This window comes from Gorilla gorilla, chromosome 21 (assembly GCF_029281585.2).
Source record: "Gorilla gorilla gorilla isolate KB3781 chromosome 21, NHGRI_mGorGor1-v2.1_pri, whole genome shotgun sequence".
Classification (NCBI taxonomy): domain Eukaryota; kingdom Metazoa; phylum Chordata; class Mammalia; order Primates; family Hominidae; genus Gorilla; species Gorilla gorilla.
Window position 1 is genome coordinate 75,146,909 of NC_073245.2, and position 20,521 is coordinate 75,167,429.

The 20,521-nt window shown below is 49.3% G+C and overlaps 2 protein-coding genes across 8 annotated transcripts; one reads left to right on the top strand and one right to left on the bottom strand.

Annotated features, from left to right (window-relative positions):
- Positions 1-15: 15 nt before the first annotated feature.
- On the bottom strand, positions 16-20,151 carry TCFL5 (transcription factor like 5). Of its 7 annotated transcripts, none has more exons than XM_055372606.2 (7): positions 19,359-20,140; positions 18,451-18,637; positions 17,711-17,873; positions 15,962-16,205; positions 12,598-12,739; positions 11,804-11,876; positions 887-985 (listed from the first exon to the last, which is right to left on the bottom strand). In XM_055372606.2, exons 1-6 carry the CDS (start codon positions 20,015-20,017, stop codon positions 11,823-11,825), a joined length of 1,449 nt encoding a protein of 482 aa, XP_055228581.2. In that variant the 5' UTR covers positions 20,018-20,140; the 3' UTR covers positions 887-985; positions 11,804-11,822. The 7 variants fall into 7 exon arrangements, with proteins under 7 accessions (XP_055228577.2, XP_055228579.2, XP_055228581.2 ...); XM_055372605.2 differs by having other exon boundaries at positions 11,804-11,879; XM_055372602.2 differs by lacking the exon at positions 11,804-11,876 and having other exon boundaries at positions 16-985; positions 19,359-20,151.
- On the top strand, positions 4,591-4,827 carry LOC129529060 (putative DPH3 homolog B). The gene has a single exon (XM_055372612.2). It carries the CDS (start codon positions 4,591-4,593, stop codon positions 4,825-4,827), a length of 237 nt encoding a protein of 78 aa, XP_055228587.2.
- Positions 20,152-20,521: the final 370 nt, after the last annotated feature.

The following is a 20,521-nucleotide window of genomic DNA, read 5'->3' on the forward strand; positions in this document are numbered from 1 at the left end:
TGACTGGCTACAGAGTAACAAAAAATAAAGAATTTAATGTACAGTAAATTCTCTCCCATACAAAGGTCTAGTCTGATGTTTTGTGTACAAACTCACATCTCCAATTAACAGTATTTATTGAGGGTGACTTTGTATTGCACTAACGTCTACTGCTATTACCTGTTGTGATAAATAAAGCCACTCCTTGAAAAACTCAATTCCAAACACCACAGTTTGTGACACATGAAGTAATGAATGACTCTCGGTATGAAAACGCGGCATTTAAGCATCTACTGTGACAGTATTTCCTTTGTGGACAAGAGGAGCTTTACAGCATCTGGAAAGTTTCAGCCAGAGCTTTAAAATGGTCCTGCACGTTACAATACAGCAGCACGTGACTCAGAGTCATGACACGGGGGTGTGATGTAACAAATGAAATAAAATTTCCAAACTCTTTTTAGTTAACAATTTAACTTGTTCCAATTGCTAAAGGGGCATATTTAAAAGGTAAATAAGTAAAAAGCCGTGTACTTTTTAAGACTAAAGAAAGTACAAAGGATGTCAATTTTTTAAGTTATCATGTTAAGAAAACATGATGGAATCAGCATTGAGAAAATGCTTACTAATTATTACTAATTATTACTAATTATTAAGATGGCTTCATCCCCAAATGGTCTAAGAGGACATTCATGGATAAGCATTTGCTTCTAGATAAATATTATTTTTACAAAATGTGCTCTCAAAGTCCTTACTGGAGTCCCGTCAGCTTGAGTCACGCCCTTTTCGAGTCAGACTAGCCGAGCAGAGTTCCAGGGTTGCAGAAGACGTGCACAGATCACGAAGGAATGGCTGTTCACTCCCCGAGGATTCCTGTTCAGTCCGATCACTTGATCTCCACGGGGGGGCTGCTCTGTAAACTCCCCTGTGCAGGACAGGTCACCAAGGAGTCCGGTCTGGTCAGCTTTAGCCTTCGGCCAGTTTTGCCGCAAAATACGCTCTCAAATTCCTGAAGTTAAGAAGTGACGGTTAATGTACCAAATTAACTGACATGAAAACTGCTGTCTTCTAAAGTGCAAAAGGTTGAAATTAAGAGCTAAGTAAATGACTTTAAAATACGCTGTTTTAAGGTGTCATTCACAAACTTGTGTCATACCTCACAAGGGGATTTATATAATAAACAGATTTTAACATTTTTTTTTCAAATAGTTACACTGTACATGTACTTTTATTTAGTTTTTCCAATACTCAGAATGTCTGGCCACATTGTATTGATTTTATTGTGGTAAAATATACATGACATGAATGTTTCAACCGTTAACAGGCCCTAGCTAATAAACCTGTAAATCCAGCGTTTGAGAGAAGGTAGGGTGTATACATTAAACGTTTCAGGCTGGGTGTGGTGGCTCATGCCTATAATCCCAGCACTTTGGGAGGCCGAGGTGGGTGGATCACCTGAGGTCAGGAGTTCAAGACCAGCCTGATTAACATGGTGAAACCCTGTCTCTACTAAAAATACAAAAATTAGCTGGGCGTGGTGGCAAGCATCTTGTGACCCCAGCTACTTGGGAGGCTGAGGCAGGACAATCTCTTGAGCCTGGGAGGTGGAGGTTGCAGTGAGCCAAGATCATGCCATTGCACTCCAGCATGGGCAACAAGAGTGAAACTCCGTCTCAAAAAAAATAAATTTTTAAAAAGTTTCAACCATTAGGCCGGGTGCAGTGGCTCATGCCTGTAATCCCAGCACTTTGGGCGGCCGGGGCAGGCGGATCACCTGAGGTCGGGAGTTTGAGACCAGCCTGACCAGCACGGAGAAACCCCGTCTCTATTAAAAATACAAAATTAGCCGGGCATGGTGGCACATGCCTGTAATCCCAGCTACTAGGGAGGCTGAGGCAGGAGAATCGCTTGAACCTGGGAGGCGGAGGTTGCGGTGAGCCGAGATCGAGCCATTGCACTCCAGCCTGGGCAACAAGAGTGAAACTCCGTCTCAAAAAAATAAATTTTTAAAAAGTTTCAACAATTAACAAGTCAGGGGCATCTACCCCCACCCCAGGGCGACTGCCTTGCCCTCTGCACTGCCACACACTCAGGGTTCCAAGGCCAGCAAGGTGGAGGTGTTGCTCGCTGAGATGGCTCTGTCCTTGGGGAGACCCTGCCAGCAGGGTGGGGGTGGGCTGAGCTTGCTCCTGTCACACCACCTGTCTTTTACAAAAGGCCTCAATTATAATGGTGGAGTCAGTCTCAGCCTCCCGAAGGAGACTGAGAGGAAGAGAGAGGCACAGGTGACGGCCCGATGACAGGCGCCAACCACCACGGGCAGAATGTGGAAACGTCTACGGGACAAATCATTCCCTTTTCAACAAATGAACGGTGAGGAAGAAAGGAAGGGGGAACTATTACGGGTTAAGATATATTTAAAAACTATCAACCAAATGCGATGTTTGGATCCTGATTCAAATGAGCTGACCGTAGAGACACCTGTGGGCTCACGGGAGATTCTGCTCAGATTCGGGAAGGAGACTCAGGTGGGTAATAAGGAGTGAAGGATTTCAGGAAGGAGACTGATAATGCGGTTGTGTTTTTAAACAGGCCTTTTCTTTCTGAAGATATATTTATGAATGAAATGATGTCTGGAATTGTTTTAAAATAATTCAGCGGGGGTGGGAGGCCGAGGGGACAGGTGAAACAAGCTGATGCCTGAAACTGAGTTAGAGGGACCTGGGAGTTCACTTTCTATTTCTGTGCAGATTTGAAAATTTCCATAAGTTGGTTTTAAAACATAGCATTCTACACGATTAAATCCAGGTTTATATATTTTTTATTGTGGTATTAAAATATAGCACAAAATTTGCCTTTCAAGCACGTGTAAGTGTACAGTGGAGCAGCGTGAAGTCCACTCAGTGCTGTGCAGCCACCACCACCTTTTCATCACCCTAAACAGAAACTCCGTACCCATTAACACTAACTCCACACCGCTCCAGCCCCCAGCACATACCAGTCCACTTTCTGTCTCTATGAATCTGACGGCTCTAGGTGCCTTGTTTACGGAATCCCGCAGGGTGTGCCCTGTTGTGACTGGCTTATTTCACTCAGCATAATGACCTCGGGCCATCCACGCTGTAGCCTGTGTCAGAATTTCATTCCTTTTCATGGCTGAGTAAGATTCTGTTCTGTGCTTGTAACACATTTGTTTATTCATTCATCTGCTGGAGCACACTGGAGTCGTTTCCACCTTTTGGCCACTGTGAAAGGTGCTGCCATGAATATTCATAGAAAAGCATCCATTTGGGTCCCTGTTTCACCTCTTTGGGGTTTATGCTTCTCCGGTGATTCTATGTTGAACCTTCTGAGGAGCTGTCATACTGTCTTCCACAGTGGCTGCACCATTTCACACCCCCAGCGGCAACGCACAGGGATTCTGATGTCCCCACATCCTTGCCAACACTTGCTATTTTGTTTTTGCTTTTGAATAGCCATCCTAGTATGTGTAAAGTAGTATCTCATTGGATCTTGATTCATATTTCCCTAATGACTAACAGCTTGGTGCATCTTTCATGGGCTTATTGGCCATCTGTGTATCTTCTCTGGAGAAATGTCTATTCAAGTTCTTTGCCCATTTTTGAGTTGTGCTGTCTTTTTTTTGGACAGGGTCTTGCTCTCTCAGGCTGGAATGCAGTGACGCATCCACGGCTCACTGCAGGCTCAGCCTCCCGAGTAGCTGGGACTACAGATGCACACCATCACGCCTGGCTTTTAACATTTTTTTCTGGTTTTTTTGTTCTTTATTTTTTTTTTTTTTTGAGACTGAGTCTCACTCTGTCACCCAGGCTGGAGTGCAATGGTGTGATCTCGGCTCACTGCTGAGTTGTAGTAACTTTCTACTTAATTCAAGTCCAGGAGGACACAAGCGCCATGCTGCCATGGATTTCACTTCTGAACCATCTGGAGTGGCTGGAACATTCCACCCATCCACTTTTAAGCAACTTTCCAACCAAGCAAGCTGCCATTTCCAACTACTGTGTGCACTCAGAATCTACACCTGCATATAAATATACTCATTTTCTTCCCAATTTTTTTTTTTTTTTTGGATATGGAGTTTCACTCTTGTCGCCCAGACTGGGGTGCAATGGCATGATCTCAGCTCACTGCAACCTTTGCCTCTTGGGTTCAACTGATTCTCCCACCTCAGCCTCCTGAGTAGCTGGGATTACAGGCATGTGCCACCACGCCCGGCTAATTTTTGTATTTTTAGTAGAGACGGGGTCACACCGTATTGGCCAGGCTGGTCTCGAACTCCTGAACTCAGGTGATCTGCCCACCTCGGCCTCCCAAAGTGCTGGGATTACAGGCGTGAGCTACGACGCCCAGCTTCTTCCCAAATTTTAAAAGGCTTTAGGATGCAATTTAAAATGACCCCACATTTTGATAATTTCCTATATTCTGACACCTAAAGCCTACATATAAAAAACACTTGCCTATTTGGCAAGATAGAATTCACCTTTCAGGACAATTAAATGAAAGTCAGAGCCCGGGCCGGCTCCGGAGAAGTTAGACCCTCGGAGCTGGTCTCGGACTGCTGGGGTGTCACCCCTTCAGCAACCCCCGCTGACCATGGCAGTATTTCCTGACGAGGTGGAAATCGAGGACTTCCAATATGACGAGGACTCGGAGACATATTTCTGTCCCTGCCCATGCGGAGATAACTTCTCCATCACCAAGGAAGAGCTGGAGAATGGGGAAGGTGTGGCAATGTGTCCAGGCTGCTCTCTCATTATAAAAGTGATTTATGACAAAGATCAGTTTGCGTGTGGAGAAACAGTGCCAGTGCCTTCAGTCAACAAAGAATGAGTTAAATGCTGAGGAAGCCTTCAGGAATCCAAACCCTGAACAGCTGGAAATGAGCCCAGATAGAAACTTCAAATGCAAAGCTCCTGGCTTCGTGGAGACACAGCCATTTGTGATTTGCTGTTCTGTAGGCGTGTTGTGGATTCTTTCCATCAACTGCTGATTTCATCTTCAGGAAGCAAGTCCATAACATGACGTATCTGGAGTTTGTGCTTAGAACCTTAAACTGGAAGCATTCTTAATTATCCATCTAAATTTAAAAGAAGATAATTTAAAAAAAAAAAAAAGGAAGGAAGGAAGAAAATAATCATCCTCAGACATAACCAGGTGCTCGCGAGATCTTCTGAACTATTTTCACACAGTGACGAGGCTAGTCCCAGCGTCTGCCTTCACTATGAACAGTTGGGCAGAGGCAGGGTTGAGTTGTGGTTCCATATGGACCCTTGCAGGGCCTGCCCACGACCCGTCTCCTGGGAGTTGGGGCAGCTGTGAAAGAGAGGAGCAGATCCCTTTAGTCCTCCTCAACTGAGCCCAGGCCAAAGACATGGTACTGATGTCATCGCACTCTCAATCTGCATCTCAATCCAAATGCATCTATTTGCAACAGAACATATGTGAAATCGTTGAGTTTTAAAGGAATTTTTATAACATCAAAACATTGAGATGACAACGTACCAAAGTAGATACTCATATTAGATTTGTGAACATGAGAAGAATAACAATAAGACAGGCGCGGTGGTGAGGGGCGCCTACGGTCCTGGCTACTCGGGAGGCTGAGGCAGGAGGAGCACCTGAGCCCAAGAGGACGAGGCTGCACTAAGCTGTGGTTGCACCGCACTCCAGCCTGGGTGACAGAATGAGGGCCCCTCGCTGAAAAAAAAACAAAAAAAGGGAAAGAAAAAGAAAAATAATAATACCAACAATAAAAAAAATTTTCTTAGTAAGAAAAAAGAAATACCTCTAACTATATGTCAGGAAAATATACCAGGAAGTTATTAAGAGGAAGAAAGCGGCCGGGCGCAGTGGCTCACACCTGTAATCCCAGCACTTTGGGAGGCCGAGGCAGGCGGATCACCTGAGGTCGGGAGTTCGAGACCAGCCTCACCAACATGGAGAAACCCCATCTCTAATAAAAATACAAAATTTGCTGGGGTGGTGGCGCATGCCTGTAATCCCAGCTACTCAGGAGGCTGAGGCAGGAGAATTGCTTGAACCCAGGAGGCAGACGCTGTAGTGAGCCAGATCGCGCCATGGCATGGCAGCCTAGGCTACAAGAGTGAAACTTCATCTCAAAAAAAAAAAAAAAAATTACAAGCTATTTAAAACTGAGAAACAATGAAAGCATTGTGTCCTAACCTGTGAAATGTTTCAAAAGCACACCAGGACAAATTTACTATAATGCATTGATTAGAAAACAACATAGACAAAATAAACTTTCAACCCAAGATACCAGAAAAAAATAAAACTTCAAGAAGGAAATAATAGAAATAAGGTTTTTGGATAATAAAGATAAAAGCAAATTATGATGGAAAAAGCACTACCACTGACGCCACATAAAAAACCAACAAAGTGAATGACTGAGCCCCAGAAAGACTCCAGCACGGCCCAGGCCAGAGGGGTACAGCAGACCAAGGAGCTCAGGTGGCCAGAGGTAAGGAAGCATAAACTCATTAGGACAAAAAGAATGGCTTTTCTTTTTCAAGATGCTTTATTTTTAAAACAGGTCACAACACAGCGTTCGGCTCATTCTGCCACGAACAAGCTACAAACGCTTGCTCTGCAGCCGAGAGGCCCTCCAGTGGCCATGTTCAAAAACAGAATGAAAATCCATATGTAGGCCAGGCGCGGTGGCTCACGTTGGTAATCCCAGCACTGTGGGAGGCCGCACTGTGGGAGGCCGAGGCGGGCGGATCACCTGCGGTCAGGAGTTCGAGACCAGCCTGGCCAATATGGCAAAACCCCATCTTTACTAAAAATACAAAAATTAGCTGGGCGTGGTGGCGTGACTAAACAGCATGGGAGGCCATGATCACAGGCTGCTGGGAATGGGTCCAAGAGAGGATGAAGTGGCTCAGGAGGTACAGACAAGCGCCGGGCAGCCGGGCAGCCAAGGAGAGCAGAGAAATGGGCGGTTGCCAGTACAGGACATGAGGTCCAGGGAGTTCTCACAGAAGGATCACGGGAGAAGTCACAGCATGTCCGCAGGAAAGGAGAGAAGGGACAGGCCAGTCCGAGTCTGCAGCAGGGCCTGACACCAGACAGCACGTGAGGGACAGCGACACCGGGGCCTGATGCAGATGGCAGGGAGATGCGAAATGGGACTCAACCACCTGCTGGTGTGAAGAAGGGAGGGACAGACACCACAAGGGAGGTCCCAGGTGTGGCTGGCACCTTCAGGGCCCCCAGCGTGCAGAGGCATCTTACAACTAAACACAACCAGCGCCCCAGACGCCATCCCGACTGGGGAAAAAGTTGTAGTGGGCACTATTGAGACAGCAGGCAAAATGTGAATAACAGTTTTGCACCAATGTTAAATGTCCTGATTTTCATCGTTGTGGATATTAAAAAGTCAACACGGGGGCCGGGCACAGTGGCTCAAGCCTGTAATCCCAGCACTTTCAGAGGCCGAGGCGGGCGGATCACCTGAGGTCAGATCGAGACCAGCCTGGCCAACATGGCGAAACACTGTCTCTACTAAAAACACAAAAATTAGCCGGGCGTGGTGGCACGCGTTTGTAATCCCAGCTACTCGGGAGGCTGAGGAAGGAGAATCGCTTGAACCCAGGAGGCGGAGGTTGCAGTCAGCCGGGATCACGCCATTGCACTCCAGACTGGGTGACAAGAGCGAGACTCCGTCTCAAACAAAAAAAGTAAACACTGGGCCGGGTGTGGTGGTTCAGGCCTGTAATCCCAGCACTTTGGGAGGCTGAGACAGGCGGATCACGAGGTCAGTTCAAAATCAGCCTGGCCAACATGGTGAAACCCTGTCTCTATTAAATACAAAAATTAGCTGGGTGTGGTGGCTCAATGGTAATCCCAGCACTTTGGGAGGCTGAGGTAGGCAGGATCACTTGAGGTCAAGAGTTTGAGACCAGCCTGGCCAACATGGTGAAACCTGGTCTCTACTAAAAATACAAAAATTAGCCGGGCATGGTGGGCCATACCTGTAGTCCTAGCTACTCAAGAGGCTGAGGCAGAATTGCCTGAACCTGGGAGGCAGAGGTTGCAGTGAGCTAAGATGACACCACTACACTTCAGCCTGGGCAACAGAGCGAGACGCCGTCTCAAAAAAAAAAAACACGGAAGTATTTAAGTATAAAGAAGCATGGTGTCTGCAGCTTACTATCAAATGGATCCCAAAGATACCTGGAGAGAAACTGGGGCCGGCAGGGAGAATGGAGCAAACCCGGACAGGCCTACAAAGAGCTCTTTGTACTGTTCTTGCAATTTTTCTGTAAGTTTGAAATTACACCAAAATTTAAAATTACCAAAAGTAAATAGAGCCATCTAAACCCAGAATGTGGGGCATTCTCTAGACAACCGGCCTGATCTCTTCAAAGCCTCAATGCCATAGTTAACAACTGTCGGGGGGATTCTTGTAGCTCAAAGAGCTTGAAAACTGTCATCAGATGCAGTGCATAATCCATGGCTGGGTGCTGGACTGTGGAAAAAAACAGCTATGAAAGTCATTTTTAGAACATTTTGGCTGGGTGTGGTGGTTCATGCCTGTAATCCCAGCACTTTGGGAGGCCAGCCTGGGCAACATAGCAAGACCCTATTGCTACAAAAATTAAAAAACTGGTCAGGCATGGTGGCTCATGCTTGTAATCCCAGCACTTTGGAAGGCTGAGGCAGGAGGATCACTTGAGCCCAGAAGTATGAGACCGGCCTGTGAAACATGGCAAAACCCCATCCCTACAAAAATAAAATTAGCTGGGCATGATGGCACACACCTGTAGTCCTAGCTAGTTAGGAGGCTGAGGCAGGAGGATTGCTTGAGCCTAGGAGGCAGAGGCTGCAGTGAGCCATAATCATGCTACTGCACTCCAGCCTGGGAGACAGCGAGACCCTGTCTCAAAAAAATAAAACAAAACAAAATAAACATTAAAATAAAAAAATTAGGCAGGTATAGTGGCAATAAAAGAACACTTTGGGCAAATCTGAATAGTCTGTGCATTAGAGGATATGAAAAAGACTTATCATCTTGGGGAGGCATGATCATGGCACTGGGATTCTGTGGAAGGCCTGTCTTGGAGATTTATGTAGAAATATTTACAGATAAAGGTTCGTGTCTATAATTGTCTTTGAAATTGTGTGTGTGTACAAAGTAAATACGGTAAATGTTCATTGCTGAGACTGAAGCATGGGTGTACAGGTGTTCACTGTAATTCCTATGTTCACTAGAAAACGAACAGAAGTGAATCACTGATGGTTGACGCCGCCCTGCCCTCACCCCATACTTGTCTATCCCCTGCCTCCCGATGTCCCCACCTGACGCCCCCAGAATGCCAAGATCCTGCTTCTCTGAGTCTTCCCTCTCAGTAAACAGCCCCATCCACCCAGCCACTGAGGCCAAACCCTGACGCCTTTTTCCCATCACACCCCCCAACTGGTACCGCCACAAACACAAGAAGCCTCGTGCCTTTCCTCCTCCCCAGCGCCGCCCCCTGGCAGCCATCGCCCGGCCAGCCACATCTTCCAGCTACTGCAGACTCCTGGTTTCCACTCTCACCCCAGCCCAACTCCTACTCCCTAGCATCCGGTGTCCCCCAGCAGCAGGGTGATATGGGTCAGGTCATGTCAGTCACTGCCCAAAGACTGCCGAGGCCCCCAACCCTCAGGACTAGCGGTCCACCAGGCCCCAGCTTGCCCCGGGGCCCTGCCCAGCAACGCTGGCTGGCAGGCAGGCACTCCTCAGACCCTGCAGCCCACAGGTCCTGGCTGCCAGCTCCCTGTCATCACTGGGCCTTGGCTGGGCGCCTCCCTCGACCACCCAATACCACCCAATCCAAAGCAGCCCCCAGTCAGGCTGGCTCACAGCAGCATCCTCCACCCGCAAGGCCCTGCGCCCGCTGTCTTCACGTTTACTTGTCCCCCGCCTCCCTCCATGCCAGACATGCCTCTGTCTTGCGCAGGTACCCCAGCACCTTCAGCAGTGCCTGGTCACACTGGAAAAGACCTGCTGAGTGAAATGTGTACCAAAATAATGTAGAGAAATCACTTAAAACTCTCATGTATTACGTCTTTAAGGACAAAAATATGCATCCAAGTAAAAGGGGGCAGTCACTAAAGAAACAATTAAGAACCCATGTGTTTCGGCTTTTTATGTTCTAATTCCCCGAAAAAATTGTGAACTGACTTGACCTCAGCCTATTTCTTGGTGGGTCTAATAATGTGACCCAGAAGTAATCAGATTCAATGTAATTACATTTCAGAAATATTCAGCAAACATCATGTATGTAAAGTATCATATCCATAAACACTTGGTCTACTTAATCTTTGACTATACATACAATTAACATTTTTTAATTTCAAAAATTATAAATGCCTTCGTCTTGAGTAAATCAGATCAATGATGATTTACTAATAGATACACAAAGCCAAAACATTAAGGCATTTTTTAAAACACAAAAGCTTTAGTTTATCAAAACAAATCCAGTCTACCTCTACCAATAATCTTCCAGAGTAACTGCTTGTAAAGAACCATAAACGATCCGATCAGAATACATTTACCATAGCATCGCTACAGAATGCAATTCAATGTATAATCTAAATAAACAAATTATGCAACTTGCAAGATGTAAATGTCATGTGGACACAGAAAAGGGACAGAGACAAGACAAACTATTGCCTGGCGCTGAAGAAACGAGCCCTCACTCAACACAGCCCAGCTGCGGGGACCTCTCTCTAGCCCCACCATGACGTAGACAAAGGAGCCCTTCTTTTGAGATGGAGTCTCGCTCTGTCACCCAGGCTGCAGTGCAGTGGTGCTATCTTGGCTCACTGCAACCTCCGCCTCCCGGGTTCAACAATTCTCCTGCCTCAACCTCCTGAGTAGCTGGGACTACAGGCGCCACCACGCCTGGCTCATTTTTGTATTTTTAATAGAGACGGGGTCTCATCATGTTGGCCAAGCTGGTCTCGAACTCCTGGCCTCAAATGATCCACCTGCCTCGGCCTCCCAGAGTGCTGGGATCACAGGCATGAGTCACTGCGCCAGGCCTGGGAGCCCTTCTTGGAAGAGGTCCTTGTTTGTTGCAGCAACCTTAGCTTGTTCTCCCGTCAGACTCCTGCCTGGGTCAACCGCAGCAATTCCCCCACAGCTTGGACCAGGTACAAAGTCAGGACCCTGTGGATCTATTTCACTAAGGTCTGCTCACTCCTAGAGGGCCAAAGAGCCACTGACCCCAGCCACTGCAACACTGAGGCCGGGACCTGGAACTCGGGTCCCCCAAAGGCAGGGCCCAGGACCCTGGAACTCGGGTCCCCCGAAGGCAGGGCCCAGAACCCTGGAACTGGGGTCCCCCCAAGGCAGGGCCCAGAACCAGCCCTGTGACTGACACCTTCTTCCTTTTAGGCCACTGAGGGGCTGACTGAACTCCCGCATTCAAATCACAAGTCTAGTTCCAGCCAACCACGATGGCTTGCTGCAGGCCACTGCCACGACCACACAGACAGGATCACGGCAGGGTGGCTATCCTGAGGGACTGCATATGCTGGCACTAACACGCCGGCTCCTCCCTAGTCACCCAGTCCACAGAAGTATAGTCACCCGGTCCACAGAAGTATATTCACCCGGTCCACAGAAGTTTAGTCACCCAGTCCGCAGAAGCACAGTCACCTGGTCCGCAGAAGCACAGTCACCCGGTCCGCAGAAGTATATTCACCGAGTCCACAAAGGTATAGTCACCCAGTCCACAAAAGTATGTTCACCCAGTCCACGGAAGTGTAGTCACCCAGTCAGCAGAAGTACAGTCACCTGGTCCGCAGAAGTACAGTCAACTGGTCCACAGTATAGTCACCCAGTCCACAGAAGTATATTTCTTATTAACCTGCTGGGCATATTTGAAGTCCAGATCAGACTATTTGACACTTATCTGCATTTTTATTTCTCTTTTTTGGGGTGGGTGGGGGTGCGGCAGAGTCTTGCCCTGTTGCCCAGGCTGGAGTGCACTGGTATGATCTCAGCTCACTGCAGCCTTGACCTCCCTGGCTCAATTGATCCTCCCTCCTAGCCCCCGCCCCGAGCAGCTGGGACTACAGGCATACGCCACCACACCAGGCTAATTTTTGTATTTTTTAGTAGAGATGGGGTCTTGCCATGTTGCCCAGGCTGGTCTCAAACTCTTGGGCTCAAGAGATCCTCCCAAAGTGCTGGGATTACAGATGTGAACCACTGTGGCTGGCCGGTTTTTGTTTTTCTATTCTTGCTTTTATCCCTTTCACAAGTTTTTCTGAGGGCAAAAATCATGTCCTACACACCCGTCAGCCCCAGTGCAATATACCGTACACAGCAGGTGCCCAATTTGCTATCTGACAATTGCCTCTTCACAGTTATTTACACACTGAGTGTAACACATGTAGGCTGTGACTATTACTTCAATAAATGACAACTTATATCATTAAAGAGCAGAGCTTTGCTCATACTGGACTTAGTATTTGATGTTAGATTCCAGGAAACAAAGGATAGTTTGAGTTATCCTTAGGAAAAAAGAGGGACACTGATAAGTAAAATTTGTAAAATTCTGAAAATCTACCTGGCCTACCACTAACCTTTTTAAGAGAATCTCCATGTCTTTCCTGGATGTATTTCAGGAATGCTGTGGTCCACTGCAGAGTCGTGGCCTTGTCAGTCTCGGCATTGCAGAACGGCACTAAGAGATTCAACTCATCACAGCAAATGCGGATTCTGCGCCTACAGTCAAAACCCGAAGTCATCACCGAGAGAGACCGGAGCAAAACAAACATGTAAAAGGAAGCGTCTCCTGTAGTACTTGAGGGAACCAGAGCTCGTGCAGCCTGGCCACTGAGTGCCACGGAAGCGCCTGTCACCACAGGAAGCCCCACGGCTTTGCCACGGCCTTGTCTACAGAGGCAGCCACTGCCTTCCGGAGGCCAGAGCATCCTCGGGTGCCCTTGGCGGCCCCATGACCCACACGCTCCCTGGAGCTTTCCCTGTTTACTTCTCACGGGCCAGGTTCAAGTCTCTAGATCAGAGATGGCTCCAAAGCCCCTGAAACTGGAAGCAACATTTTGTGTCTGACACCTTCTTCCATTTGGACCACTGAGGGGTCCAAATTGGGCAGATAACTCTGTCATTCAAGACTGATATTACTTGCCCTTCACGGGCTAAATACCCTACCAGGAACTCGTGCACAGCTTTCTCCAAGGGGCCCTGATTCAGAAAGGATCACGGCCCAACACTCTGTTAATATTCTGAAACTTGGTCTTTGTAGAGATAAACAATTGGAGTCTTGTTATTAGACTATTTTTTAAACTTTTACATATTACATTCAGTAACATGCAAAGTCCTAAACAAGCAGATACTGAGCAACTTATTCAATATGGCCCTTGTTACTCATCTTCACACCTGTGTATTTAGAACTTTAATTAGAGACTTTGCAGTAAAACAGCAGCTGGCATTTACTAGGTGCTTTTGGACTTCTAGACATTGAGCCAAACACTCTTTACACATCAGCTCACTGAACTCTAACCACAAGTCTACGCAGTAGAGCTAGAAGTCCAACTTTCAAACTGTCAACATACGGTGTAAGGCTTTCCACATAGCAGGTACTCAATAAATGTCTATTAAATAAATGTCGGAGCAAGCAAAATGCCCTTCATAATTCACAGTAGGTTGAGGAAGGCCCTCAGTTAGTCCATGTGTATAAAAGTATCATAAATAGATATTAGCTAGCTTTTTTATTTTCTTTCTTTGGGGGATGGGTCTTACTTTGTGGCCCAGGCTGGAGTGTAGTGGCGTGATCACAGCTGACTACAGCGCTGACCTCCCAGGCTCAAGTGATCCTCCCACACCTCAGCCTCCCAAGTAGCTGGGGCGACAGGTGTGCACCACCACCACTACTAGTATTGTTGGTTTTTCTTTAGAGACGGGGACTTGCTATGTTGCCCAGGCTGGTTTCAAACTCTTGGGCTCAAGCAATCCTCCCACCTCGGCCCACAGTCATGAGCCACTGCACCCTGCCCCAGCAAGTTTGAATAGATCCCTTTAAAAGAAATTGCCATGCCAGGCACAGTGGCTCAAGCCTGTAATCCCAGTACTTTGGGAGGCCGAGGCAGGTGGATCACCTGAGGTGAGGAGTTCGAGACCAGCCTGACCAACATGGAGAAACCCCTTCTCTACTAAAAATACAAAATTAGCTGGGCGTGGTGACGCATGCCTGTAATCCCAGCTACTCAGGAGGCCGAGGCAGGAGAATCGCTTGAACCTGGGAGGCGAAGGTTGCGGTGAACCAAGATCGTGCCACTGCACTCCAGCCTGGGCAACAAGAGGAAATCTCCATCTCACCAAATAAAAATAAATAAATTGCCTTAGCTCAACATTCAACCTTGGAGCTTCAAACCTGAGTATTTGTCTCACTCACTGTTATTTATTTCCTGAACTTAAAGCAGAAACTGGTACACAGTACCAGTACTCGATACATTATGTAGTTAACTAATTATAGATTAGGGAAATATTGTAAGAAAACCCAATTATAGGCCGGGTGTGGTGGCTCATGCCTGTAATCCCAGCACTTTAGGAGGCCGAGGCGGGCGGATCACAAGGTCAGGAGTTCGAGACCAACCTGGCCAATATGGTGAAACCCCATCTCTACTAAAAAGTACAAGAATTAGCTGGGCGTAGTGGCGGGTGCCTGTAATCCCAGCTACTGGGGAGGCTGAGGCAGGAGACTCGCTTGAACCTGGGAGGTGGAGGTTGCAGTGAGCCGAGATCATGCCACTGCACTATTCCAGCCTGGGTGACAGAGCAAGACTCCGTCTCAAAAAAAAAAAAAAGAAAAAGAAAAGAAAACCCAATTATAATAGAAAAAAATTAACCACCTCTTAATTCTACAAAGAAGGATACCACAAATAAAATCTACAGACAAAACCACTTAAATAACAATTTTAACCTCTTCCTTCCCAGCAATCTTAAAAGAACCAGGCAATAGCCAGGAGCGGTGGCTCACACCTGTAATCCCAGCACTTTGGGAGGCCGAGGTGGGCGGATCACGAGGTCAGGAGATCAAGACCATCCTGGCTAACATGCTGAAACCCCGTCTCTACCAAAAAATACAAAAAAATTAGCCAGGTGTGGTGGCGGGCGCCTGTAGTCCCAGCTACTCAGGAGGCTGAGGCAGGAGAATGGCGTGAACCCGGGAGGCGGAGCTTCCAGTGAGCAGAGATCGCGCCACTGCACTCCAGCCTGGGGGACAGAGCAAGACTCCGTCTCAAAAAAAAAAAAAAAAAGAACCAGGCAAAACTTGCTGAACTCAGTTGGCTGGTAAGCAGCAGTTACCATAACAGCCTGACCACTCTCCTCAGAAAGGCCTGCAGTCAGGGCTGGCCCTCAGTGGAGTCTGCGAACCTAGATTCAGGGAGTTGAGAGTGCCCCCAGAACCTACACTGGGCAAACAATATGGCTGACACTCAACACCTGCTTTCCTTCTGGGAGACTGGACTGTGGTTGCATGCATGGGGGCAGTGCCTACGTGACACGCCCCTGGTCTCTAGCGAGCTTTCCTGGTTGGCAACACTTCATCCACATTTTCAGACCACATGGCTGGGGGCATGAGGGGCATCCTGCCTGACTCCACAGGGCACGCTCTTAGAAGCTTGCACCTCAGCTCCTGCCTTCTCCCCACGCGCCTTTGCTGATCGCACCTGGCATCCTTTCTCCATAGTAAGTCACAGCCTGAGAGTGACTGCATGTGGAGTCCCGGGAGTCCTCCTAGTGAGCCAGCGAGCCTGGGCATAGTCTAGGGGATCCTTGATCCATCTGGGAAAGCTAACGATGCTCCTACCTGCTTTATTCCCTCTGAACGCAGAAATGGCTAAGGATCATTCATCTGTGATAACCATGTATGACTAAGGTAATCATATATGAGTCAGCCTGACAAGCAGTCACACATATTACCTTCTATCTCTTTCCATTCGGTTATGCCTCTCCCTACGCTGAGACCTTCCTCCCTGGGGCCCACTCTGGGCCTGCTCCCCCAGGTTTGCCTGTGAGGACTCCGAGGACTGCCAAGAGCCTTGTGTGGCGGTGGCACCTTCGCCCACATTCTGAATCTCTCCAAGGGCTCTTCGCTCTACATTTGTGTCCAACTGACGCATTCTACTCCGATTCCTCTTCAGTGCTTGTTTGCATAGCGCTTCTTCTTTGCGAAAGAAGAAAAAAGTGGTTTTTAATTTTTTATTCTTATCTCAATTAATGCTGAATACAGTTTTGGCCTTTTCAATCCAAGATACAAACATTATTGGGTAAGCAGCACAGAGAACCGAACCACAAAGAGATGTACTAATGCAGTTTTTCAGCATCAGCAGGGACCATGAAGCCCAAGCCTATTTTATACAACGAAACTGAGCAAGAATCAATCATCACATAAATACGTCTTCCAAGTGCTATGCAACCAATATGACCTCATCCAAAGTCCCTCTTTTTAATCAACAGGTGTTATCTATGAATACAGAAAACAAGAAGTTTACTTTTTCTAAAGGTCAGAATGGAAAAAAAACAACAACAACAACAAACCACCTGGACATATTTCCTCCCAAAAATATTTTCTTTATATACAATTATTCTAAGAACAAGAAAAAAAACAATTATTCTAATATGACAGTATTTTTACTGCAATGCTCAGAACAAAACTGCAGCAGCGTGTGTGTGTGCCCTCGCCGCAGAAGTGGCTCTCCTCCCCAAAGCAGGAAGAAGTAGCGTCCGAGCTCTGCTGCTGCGGGACAGGCTATGCCACGTGTGCGTCAGTGGAACTGTATCCATCAAAGGACCACAGGCACGTGACTGGCAGGCGTGCTCATGTGCACGCGTATGCCACACAAAGCACCCATTTCAGAAGGATGATGAAGCTTTCAGCAGGAGAGAGAAGAATTCGGTCGTTTTGGTGATATTTTATTCCTTAACCTGAGTAGTCAGCACAGAGGCTGCTTTAATACTCATCTTTGTATCTTACAAATGTGAACATATACTTTGGCATAAAATTTTATAGGGAGGAAAAGGAAGGACTGACATGGGAGAAGGCGGTAGCTCTTCATCCCCATCCTGTCTTCGCCAGCTCTTGGAAAGCTGAGTGTAAAGAGAGTTCTTTTTATCGGGTCACTTGACAAATCAGTTTCCCAGGGAGGAAGGGACTATGCAGGTGTTTCCCAGGGAGGAAGGGGCTATGCAGGTTAGCGCAGCAGTGCCTTCAGCAGTGACTTTATTTCCAAACTTTCCGAATCACCTTACAGCCTCTCCCTGGCAGCCCAGGGTCCTCCTATTAGCAGCCACCTATCCAAAGGCTTTCGGCAGATGTTAGATGACTGCCTCACTCATCGAGTATAAAATAAGGAAAATAAAAAACTATAAAGTACTTTCAGTAACTTGAAAATAACTGAAAATTTATGTAAGTCTATCACTTTACTGTTAAGAAAAAGCCCTCAAACTCAACGTTCTCACACCAAGATTAATTATGTTTGAGAATCAGAATAATGTTTAAAGCGAGAAGACAGGGAAGCGGGTGGACAGACCCCTGAGATACACAGACACCTCCAAGACTTTCACATGTGTACAAACCATCTGTCTCCCCTGCCCCCCAAGGCCAAAACGCCATCAGCCACAGGGCTCAGTCAGAAGAAAGCTCCCACTACCTGCTGCTTCATCGCTTACCTCCCACTTTAATCCAGACTTGCTCAGGCAAAACTTTGTTTCTACTACCTAACGTCTGTTTAGTGGATTCAATTTCTTGCTGATAACAGAAAGAAAATGCTCTAGGCAATCCAATATCCTGGTGCTTGGCAGCTTCAAGTATAGAACATGAGTTACTAGAACTCTGGAAAAAAACGAAGCAACAGGAATTTTATCAATATGTGGCTTACTCTCCTCTTTACTGCACAAATGAAATGCACTTAACAAACATCAAAATTACTAACACGTAATTTGAAGAACTTTAGTTGCACTGAAGATTTTAAAATATTCCCATACCACATAAACACTCAACTTTCACAGGTTTTTTTTTTTTTGAGACAGGCTCTCACTCTGTCGCCCAGACTGGAGTGCAGGGGCGCGATGTCAGCCCACCACAACCTCCACCTCCCAGGCTCAAGCGATTCTCCCGCCTCAGCCTCCTGAGCAGCTGGGATTACAGGTGTCCGCCACTACCATCTGGTTAATTTTCGTACGGGGTTTCACCATGTTGGCCAGGCTAGTCTTGAACTCCTGAACTCAAATGACCCACCCACCTCGGCCTCCCAAAGTGCTGGGATTACAGGTGTCAGCCTTGGCGCCCGGCTTAAAAGGTTATTAAGCTCACTGAAGGGAAAAAAAAAGTACTTGGGACCTAACCAAAATAAGTTAAAATTTACCCATTTAATACAAAAGAGCAAAGCTTCACAAATCATGTTCCCTACCTGTGTCTGTGAAAGATTAGAATTTCCACTAGTAGAGCAAGCATTTGTAGTAAACAGTGGGTATGTAAATTGCAAAGCAGTAGCTGTAGCAGCAGTTTTGTTTTTCACTAATGCTGTACATTTGTTTTGTTGCTGATGAAGAGGAACATTCACTAATTCAGATGGATGTCGAATGAGAGTTACCAAACTGCCAAGACAAAAGCAAGCCCAGAAGTGTCAGCAATACGTGGCAGACAAGCATCCACCATCCCACTCCCATGGCTCTGGCTAGTTTTTCCAGACAGCAACCCAACTCTCATCCTGGAAATCTCTACACAACAATTAGCAACTATCGCTGCTGTGGAAGTCCTCCTCTTCCTATGGAGGAAAAGCAAAACTGCGCCACCTCCCTGCTCTCATCACATCCTGACACCAATCTCACTTTTGCCATCCTCCAGTCTGACCACGATGGGCAACTACAGGCTGGGATGAGCAGAAAACTGCGGACGCAGCCCCTTCCACAGCCATCCCTGAGGGTCACCAAGGGGGCGGCTGCAGGCTGGAGCCTCATTTTAGAGCTCAAAGCCTGCAAACCCTCGTCGGGCCTTCCTAGGCTTCCCTGACATCCAAGAGCGCCACCCGGAGCACATGGTTCCCAGGAATTCTGCGCGCTCCGCCCCACTCCAGGCGGGGCCACTGAGGGAGGGGGTGTTTAGTTTCTGGAAGTACCTGCTCCCCGGGGCCCGCACAGCGCACACAGCCTTTCGGGGCGGCGCCAGACCCGGTGAGGTCCGCGCCCTGTGCCGCCGGGAGGGGAGGCTGGGGGCGTGCACAGCGAGGGCCCCCTTTGCCTCCGCCCCGGCCCCGGCCCCGGCCTCGGCCTCGGCCTCCACCCGGGCCCCGCCAGCCCCCGGCCGCCGGGCACGCACTTGTTGAGCGCCACGCCCGGCTCGGGGGGCTCGGGGCCGCGCGGCGCGGGCGCCGGCTCGGCGGGGATGCTGTTGAAGCGGTCCTCCAGGCGGACGCGCACGGCCGGCTTGGCCCGGGCCTCGGGCGCGCCCTCGGGTCCAGCCGCAGCCGCAGCCGCAGCCGCGCCCGCGCCCGCGCCCTCCTTGGCGGCGCCGTCGGCCCGGGCCCTCGTTCCGTCCCCGCCGCCCGACGTCTTCTCCGCCGCGCCCGCCTCGCTTAGCAGCATCATGCGCAGCTCCTGGAAGTCGATGTGGCCCAGGCAGGGCGCGTCGGCCGCCAGCGCGGACGGGCACAGCACGGGGTACACGGACGCCGCGCCCCCCTGACCGCCCGCCGCGAAGCCGCCCGCGCCTGCGCCCGGGCCCGCCGCCGCCAGCAGCGCCGAGTTGAGGCGCGTCTCGAGCTCGCCGTCAGCCGCCGCCTCCATGTGCGAGTAGAGGATGTGCTGCAGCTGCGTGTACTCCACCTCCGTCATCTCCACCAGGCTCAGGTCGGTGGTCGTGAAGCTCAGCCCCGGCTCGCCCAGCGCCGCGTCCCCGCCGCCCGCACCCTCGACGCCCGCCTCGCCGCCTGCCGCGCCTGCCTCCGGTGGCGGCTCCCGCGGTCCGGGGCCCGACATGGCGCGGCGCGGCGCGGCCCAACGGCGGCGAGGGCGACGCGGGCGGCGGGCGGCGGGCGGCGACCCCCGGCCCGAGCACTACTCTGCGCCGGCCACAGCTGGCGCGCCGTTGGGGGAGGGAAAACCGCTGAGTGCCGCGCACAGCGCCTGCGCCGCCCCGCCCCGCAACGGCAACCCCACCCCTGCGCTAGCCCCGCCCCCTCCGTTACCCGCCGCCGGCGGCCCCGCCCCCGCCCAACCGCCCGCACGCCCGGCCCCGCCCCACGTCGGCGGATGTTTGCGCGGAGGGCCCGCCCCCACGGCCCAGCCACGCCCCCACTGGTAGGCCACGCCCCCAGCTCAGGCCACGCCCGGTTCCCAGCCACGCCCCTGCTGCCCGGCAACTCCCCCTCTGAGGCCCGGCGAGTGCGGCTGCGCTGGAATCAGCGTGATACCTATGCGGTGACACGCTGGGGAGAAGCCACGTCCGTGCGTGCACGTGCGCCCCATTACAGCCGCAGGAAT